General features: G+C 45.8%; 1 protein-coding gene across 3 annotated transcripts in view; it reads right to left on the bottom strand.

The window, feature by feature from the left end:
* ATXN7L1 (ataxin 7 like 1) overlaps nt 1-7,603 on the bottom strand; it is a 232,420-nt gene that overhangs the window by 8,921 nt on the left and 215,896 nt on the right. For all 3 annotated transcript variants that reach the window (XM_019509425.1, XM_019509422.1, XM_019509423.1), the window contains one exon: nt 6,278-7,211. In XM_019509425.1, coding sequence (XP_019364970.1) covers nt 6,278-7,211 — 934 coding nt within the window. The remainder of the gene's footprint in view (nt 1-6,277; nt 7,212-7,603) is intronic.

Raw genomic sequence — 7,603 nt, 5'->3', positions numbered from 1 at the left:
AAACATGTTAGCTTTGTCGTCTGGTGTGACAACCAAATTTCCCAATGCGTCCTGCAAGGGCCCCACATTACCCGGGACCTTCTTTTTGTCCCCTATGTATTTAAAAAAGGACTTCTTATTGTCCTTAATCTGGGAAGCTAGTCCCAGTTCCATCTCTGCCTTGGCCTTCCTAACTACCCCCCTACATCCCTGAGCAATGTAATTTATATACCCTATTAGGAGCCAAGGGCCCCACTAGGTCAAATGGAAACGCTCAATTACTTTTAACTGCTTGAGAGGTCTGGCTGATAATACTGTAGGATATTAGAATGAACAGAGGAAAATACTTTGCATCCCTAGTTATGTTTGCGCCTCTTCTTGCCACGATTACTGAACAACCCCTGTAAAATATATACATGGTTGCAACTTTTACAGTTGTGTTTTACATGGCTTGTTCAACACCCTAACTATCTTCTGTGGAGAAAGGCTTCCCAATCTCTTTACAATTCCTGGCCTTTTAGCTTCACTATTCACCTCATAAATCTGTTACTGTCATAAACAGTTTATTGCAATCTCTTCCTTTTTTATTTCAGAACCCTAGACATTTTGTGGTCCCTTGCAGTCACTCGGTTTCTAACAATTCCTCATTGTCTCTGACCCAAAGAGATGGTCACGTCTATTCTTTTCTATAGGTATGTGTCCCTGTGTTTGAGCATCCAAGCCACAACACACACACTGATTTAAAGCAAACCATTCTCTTTGCTGGGTGGTTGGAAGAGCATTTCTCTTGTAATCTGACAGGCAAGATTCTCTACATAGTAAAAGAAGTGGTGTGTGTATGCATATGTATACACACATATTAGCTTCAGGGGCACGGATATCTGCATACTCCCACCTCCCAAGGCAGGTTTATTTTATGAAAGGACAGGTTTTAACTCATACATTAGAATACCTCCTCAGCAAAAGAGCCACAGAAAGGGCTTTAAATCATCTCTCCTTTGTATTGGACTGTATCAGGGGCCTCTGAATTGCGTATGGTGATGTCCAGCATCTAGACATAATGGGGTGAGCAACAAATGCTTTCTCCATGGTGCAATGAGCCTGATATTGGGGTACAGGAGGTTTCTTCCTGATATTGGGCTCATGGAACCCCTTTGTCCCCCCAGCTGGGATTGGGCAGGGCACTGAGTCCAGGACCCAGCGCTGTTCCTGGCCAGATCTCATTTGTCAGGTAGGGAATGGCTGTTTCCTGGACTCTGGAGCTATCTCACGCCATCCTGATGCTCAGCTGAGCCCCAGAATCTGCTGTAGGTCAGTCCTGGCAGGCCACATGTTCAATTTAACATATGATATAAACAAGCCATAAAGATATTCTACATTATATCTTTGTGCCTTGTCTGATATATTACTGTCCCATAAATTGGCTTTAACAAGTGGCAGGTTGCTATTTATGATGCAATTAACACCTTAGTCATGGCCTACATGTTATGTTTGCCAGGCCCCTTAAATTTACAGATGAGGGGACTGAAACAGCTGAAGGCCAATGGTCACAGAACAAGTCAGTGGGAGGGCAGGGACCAGCACTTGGAACATCTCAATTGTGCTTTGAACAGTTGTTTCTCCAGACCTTGCTATTCCTGTGTCTTGGACAAAGGTGACAGGTCCCCGATTCCAAGGGCATAAAAGTACCAGCATTCTGTATTGAAGTAACAATTCAGAGTCTGCTCTTCTTCCTTTGTTTAGACATTAAGGATTCCTGTGTTTCAGATGACTAAGTCATATTCGGGGTATATATTTCAAAACCACTGAGCAGGGATGCAAAGGTATGGCTGATTCATACAGCGTTTTAATGGCTGTGTAGGGATGGAGAGCACAGTTTTGTTCACATGGTACAGATTTACAGGGCTGTGTGAGATCATCCACAGCTGAAAAACAATGTCCATATCCCTCTCCAATACATAGAATTAACTTTTTTTAAAGCCCAGTAAATCATTTCTCCCTGTTTGTTCAGCCAGGAGCAGAAAAAATACATGTTTGGACTTTTTTGGGGACCTCCACTCTGCCCCAATCCAAGTGCTGCTCCTAGGCATGGAAATCCTTATCCAACAGCACCCTTTCCATTCAAGGCCCTTCCAAACACCATTTTCCTGCAATGTCCTCATGACATGGAGGCTTTATAACAGGGGCAGGCAATTATTTTCAGTGGAGGGCCACTTACCCAGTTTTGGCAGGCTGCCGAGGGCCACATGGGTAGCCCCGCCCCTTGACAGGTGCCCCACCCCCTGGTCACCGTCTTGGGACCAATGTCCCAATGTCTTGGGATCAATGTTGCGGGGCCAGCACCAGCAGTGCCCAGAGCAGGGCGCAGGCTGGCAGGGGTCTGTGGAGCCAGGCTGGGCTGCACCAGCAGGGAGAGAGGGGAGCTGGCTCAGCTCTATAGAGACCCTGCTGGCTGGGACCCTGCTCTGGGCCCTGCCGGCACTGGCCCTGGGACACCGGTGCAGGCCCTGTGCTCCCACTGGTGCCCTACCCGCTCACACCCAGTGCCCCCTAGCCCCGCAGTACAGGCAGGAGGCAGCACACAGCCGCAACCCCCTGCTCGCTAGCAGGGAAGAAGCACAGGGAAAAGTGGCCCCTTGCCTGCACCATGGCTGGCGCTCCCTGCTACAGGTGCTTGCAGCCCAAGCAGGGCTGTCTGGAGCAGGCACAGGCAGCCTCATGTGGGCTGCAGGTGGTTGCAGCATGGGGCACTGGCCATGGGGCGGGTGAGGGGCCGCTTTTCCCTGCGCTCAGCACCGGCTTGTAACCCACCCCACTGTCATCCTGGCAGTGGGGCCAGGTTACAAGGTGGTGCTGAGCACAGTGGGATGGGGAAAGCAGCCCCTCCCTGACCCATGCCCGGTGCCCCGTGCTGTAGCTGCTCGCAGCTTGCCTGGGGCTGCCTGTGCCTGCTCCAGACAGCCCCACATGGGCTGCGAGTGCCTGCAGTGGGGAACACTGGCCATGGGGTGGGTGAGGGGCCGCTTTTCTCTGTGCAAGGAAGGAGCCGAGGGAAAACCTGAGCGTGGGGGGGAAGCAGCCCCTCCCCAGCCCCATGCTGCAGGCGCTCGCAGTCCGCATGGGACTGTTTGGAGCGGGCACAGGCAGCCCCACGCAGGCTGCAAGCAGCTGTAGTGTGGGGCACTGGACATGGGCGGGGAGGGGCCGCTTCCCCCCGCCACACTCCTTCCTTGCCCGGGGTCTGGCCCCCCTTACCTGAGCTTCCAGCATGGGGCAGCCATGTGTTCCCAGCTCAGAAACCCCGTCTGGGGCTCTGGCCTGGCAGGCAGTTCCCACTGTTGTTGGAGCCCGCCAGGCTTCCCCTGGGTCCTACTCCTCTTGGTTCCTGTCACTTTTAATAGGAACCAAAGGTAGAGAAATATTAATATTCTCCATTTTTTTAGGGGCCCCACAGGCTGCCCATGGGCCGCATTTTGCCCACCCCTGCTTTATAACTTAGCTATACGTATATAGAGCTAAGTTATAAAAATATACATACCCACACATATATATCTATATCTGTAAGCTTTGTTACTTAAAAACAAAACCAAAAAAGCCTCACTCTTATCCCCAACCTCTGGACTACCCAGTATATCCTGTCTTCTACTTCTTTCTGCTTTTGAGAGCAGTGGATCTCAATGTTTTTATAGTCAAGACACCTAGGATTAGACTCAAGACACCCCTTAGAACATGCCCCCCTTAGAAAGCTCTTAGCTTTCCCTTGTGTTTTGACTACAGAAAACTAACAGTAATTCTTCTGTAGCAAAGAACTCAGAAAGATCACCACCAGTCAGAATGCCTGACACGATGGATTCTTATCTAAAATCTCTAGTTTTATCTTGTGAATCATGTGTAGGTGTCCGCATAATTAGCAGTGCTAATATTGTGCGGCATCCCACAACACCCTTAAAAGGATCTCACAGCACCCTGGTTGGGAATCGCTGTTCTAGAGTATAGCCCTCTCCAGGGCAGGGACTGGCTTTGTTTTTGTGCACTGTACAGCTCTGACCATGTTACTGGTGCTAAATAATACATTTTATAGTCACATAAAAACTGCTACAAAATAATAAAGATTTTATTGGGACATATATGGCCACTATGTACTCATTCATACTCTGCCCTTATACAGTGACATTTTCTGCAAGAGGTTTGAGGTTCTAAAACTAGTGGTGATTTTCTGTGAAGATTTAGGTGAAGTATTATAACCTCCTTATTTATTTAGATATTTAAAAGCAGCATCAAATCCTCCGCTCCCAGCACACCCACATTTAAACAATGACCTGATGTTCAGAATAACCTTCTGAAACTGCTTCATGTCTCTGCTGCCAGAATGCTAACAAAATGCAGGTGCCCTCCCAGGCCTCCAGGGGCTGTTCTAGGACACATGGGGAAACCTGTGCTAGATTTTGTGGCACCAAATCATGCAGAAGGTGGAAACTACAATTAGCCAAGTGCGAATGGCACACAGAACTCGGACTAGGATTACTCTAATGTAATTTGTTCGACCTCCGGTTGGGGAAAAGCCTCCAAAGGCTCCAAGGGTGAAAGCAGCGCAGGTGCTTCATTTTCCAGATGAAGCAGAAGTGAAGTGACTTGCTTAAGATTACAAAGCAAGTCTATAATGTGATGATTTTCAGCTACCAAAGACACAATCTGCTTCAGTGCACATTATGGCAGGTTTTTTCCATCAAATTCGAGGGAAATGAGAAAACACTAAGCACTGCTGTTTGTAAAAGCAAGTATAATCAAATGAAGATGCTGGATAATTCCAAAGGAAATTATTACCTTTATAAATATTAACTTTACAATGGCTAACATTCCCTTCCCCACTCCCACTGCCATCTAGCATGAAGAAAGGGAGGCTGGCTATCGCCTGGGGAACTCTCGCTGACTCCTGTAAGACTCCATTAATTAGTTTACAGCAAATCAAAGGTTTGAGTAAGTTTCTTTAAATCCATTAACACTTAGCTTTCTATGACGAGGGCATTGTGGATTGTCCTACGAATAAATTCTTCTGTATTGTGTGAAAATTACAGTTCTTTCTTTTCTAGAACAGCTCTGCTCATAGTTTTGGACCTCTGGGCCAGATGAATGGCATAGAGCCTGTCTGCAGGCTTGATCAGGCCCCAGACCTCTCCACACACTGAGATCAGGTGTGGGGCCCTGTGCTGCCTCTGCCTGGCTAGCATTGGTCTCTGGGGGCCCCATGCTGCCCCTGCTCAGCCTCTGCATGCCAGGATTGGGCCTCATGCTACCCTGGATGCCCGATCTAGTGTGTGGGGCCATGGCCTGTGGGGCTCCAGGGGCCGGAATGGGCTAGGGGTTGAGCGCTCCTGTTCTGGGGGACTGATGTGAATTTTCCAATCATGAGATGAAAAACAGTCACAATGGTGTGTAGTGGATAATGCATAATTAAAAAAAAATCATGAACATTAAACACCAAATTACAGAGCTGTTTTAGTTCCGTGTGTTTATCATACTTCTATCTTGCTGATTCAAAATATGAACTAAATCTGAGTTGAATTAATGTGATTGAGCTCAGCCAACCTAAAAAGCGTGAAGCAGAAGGAAGACATAGTTCAAGAAAAGGGACATTAACTCAGAGAATTTGCCATTCATTTTCCACAGTTCATTTTGAGATAAACCTCTAAAATGGATGAGTAGCTCAAGTACCTGAGTAGCTCAAGATGGAAAAATACTGAGTTTGGTTTTCTACCTGGAGTTGAAAAGATGCTGAACACACAAAACCACTACTGGATCGACAGTAGTGACTGATACTCTTCACCTCTCAGGGTCTGGTCTTTATTTTGTTTACTCTTACGCAAGAAAAAACAAAAATCCCACTCCAAAAGTGAAAGCCTGTATACCCACCTGACCTGAGGAATGAGACTGATGCTACTGAATTTGCAATCACTGTATCAAGTACATGAACAAGAAGAGCAGAAATTAATTTTCCTCAGTCCTTTCTCACCTCTCCCCCTCAATTTGATTTTCAAAATATAAATGATTCATTTTACAGTCACATAAAAACTGCCACAAAATAAAAACAGAACTATTTAGGGACAGTATCACAACAGTTCCTGTGCGTACTTGAACCACTTTTCCATGCGGAAATGAAGTTTGTTTTTAAATGAGCCTAAACAAAAAGTTAAATGAAGTAACACTGAGTCTGAGGCAACTGTAAACCTTGTTCCCCCCCAATACAAGATATTTCAAGACAAACAAGAGCTGCAATGTAGTAACTGGAAGAGTCCCTTACCTGCCGAGAGATGGAGCTGTTTGTAGGATCTGGCACCGTAGAAATAAGGTTGGCAGTGCTCTTTTTGTGAACACTATTCATACCAGGCATTTTAGTGATTTTACAGGCTTTACTACTAGAACTAGAGTTTTTACGTTTTTTTCCTTCTGATTTGTCAAAAGAAAGGGGTAGAGAAGACACTGCATTGTGTGCTGCAAGGGAGTGGTCCCCTGAATGGTGCACAAGAGAGGATACAGACAAATTAGAGGAGTCAATACTGCTTACTACCATGCTCATATGCTTTACTGAGTCTGTTGAGCTACTTGATAATGAAGTCCGTCCTGAGGGCTCCGATTTGGCACTGAGTGGGCTTGTTCCATTATTTGTATTGTGCACAGACATACTGTTATAGGAAGATGTCGCCTGATAGGAGTTCAAAGTTGAACTAGGGTTCAGGACACAGTTCTTTTTGTGGGAACCTGAAAATGAAGACGAGGATGTCTGCAAAGATAATGAGGAGGAAGAGGACTGCGGCTTTTTCTTTTTGTTACTTGAAGACTCATCACTACGTGAGGACAGGTCTTTGACTTTTGAGGATTTGCTGGTTTTTGTTTTGGATGGCTTGTGGGATGGGGAAGGGATGACTGCTGGCACTGGTGACACAGCTGATGGTGCCTTAAAAGTTGAGTCCATGATACTTAAACTCGCGGCCACATGAGGAAAAGCTGTGGTGTGTGACATAATGGAATTCGTATCCGACGTTGTCACAAAGGCTGTATTTGATAACATGGCTGATGTCATTATGTAAGAAGAAGTGATTCTTGAGTTGATGGGTGTTGAAGGAATATACACTGCATTGGGGTTGCTGAAAGGCTGTAAAACTGATGCCGGAAAAGGGGTGGTGATATGTGCTGCTGGAGAAGGCATGGGGCTATCTGCCGCAGGAGGGATTTTCCTAAATATGAAAAAGAAAAACATTGAGTTTCAGATTTTTACTATTTATTCTACCTGGAAGGTTCGATTTGAGCAATGCAGACAGGAAGAGATTAGCTGGAAGGACCTAATTGGGGAAAAAGGCAAACGAAGGATGTTTTAATTCTCTTACACCTTGCAATCCCATACATTTTACCTCAAACAATGCACATTTAGTTCTGCATTTGATATCAGTTTTTTGTGTTTCATATCTTCTTTCTGAAATCACAGTTCCAGTGTTGGGTGGTCTGGTGTGTTGGGGCAGCCCTACAATGGGTTGAATACTTACTATTCTGAAAATATATTATTAAACAATTACGACTGAAATTAGCTGAATGCATTCAACATAGGTTGTTTTTTTTTTTTTTTTTTTTA

Source organism: Gavialis gangeticus, unplaced genomic scaffold, assembly GCF_001723915.1.
Source record: "Gavialis gangeticus isolate Ggan-Ray unplaced genomic scaffold, GavGan_comp1, whole genome shotgun sequence".
Classification (NCBI taxonomy): Eukaryota; Metazoa; Chordata; order Crocodylia; family Gavialidae; genus Gavialis; species Gavialis gangeticus.
The sequence above is the reverse complement of the archived record's forward strand: the minus strand, read 5'-3'. Positions and strand labels throughout refer to the sequence as shown.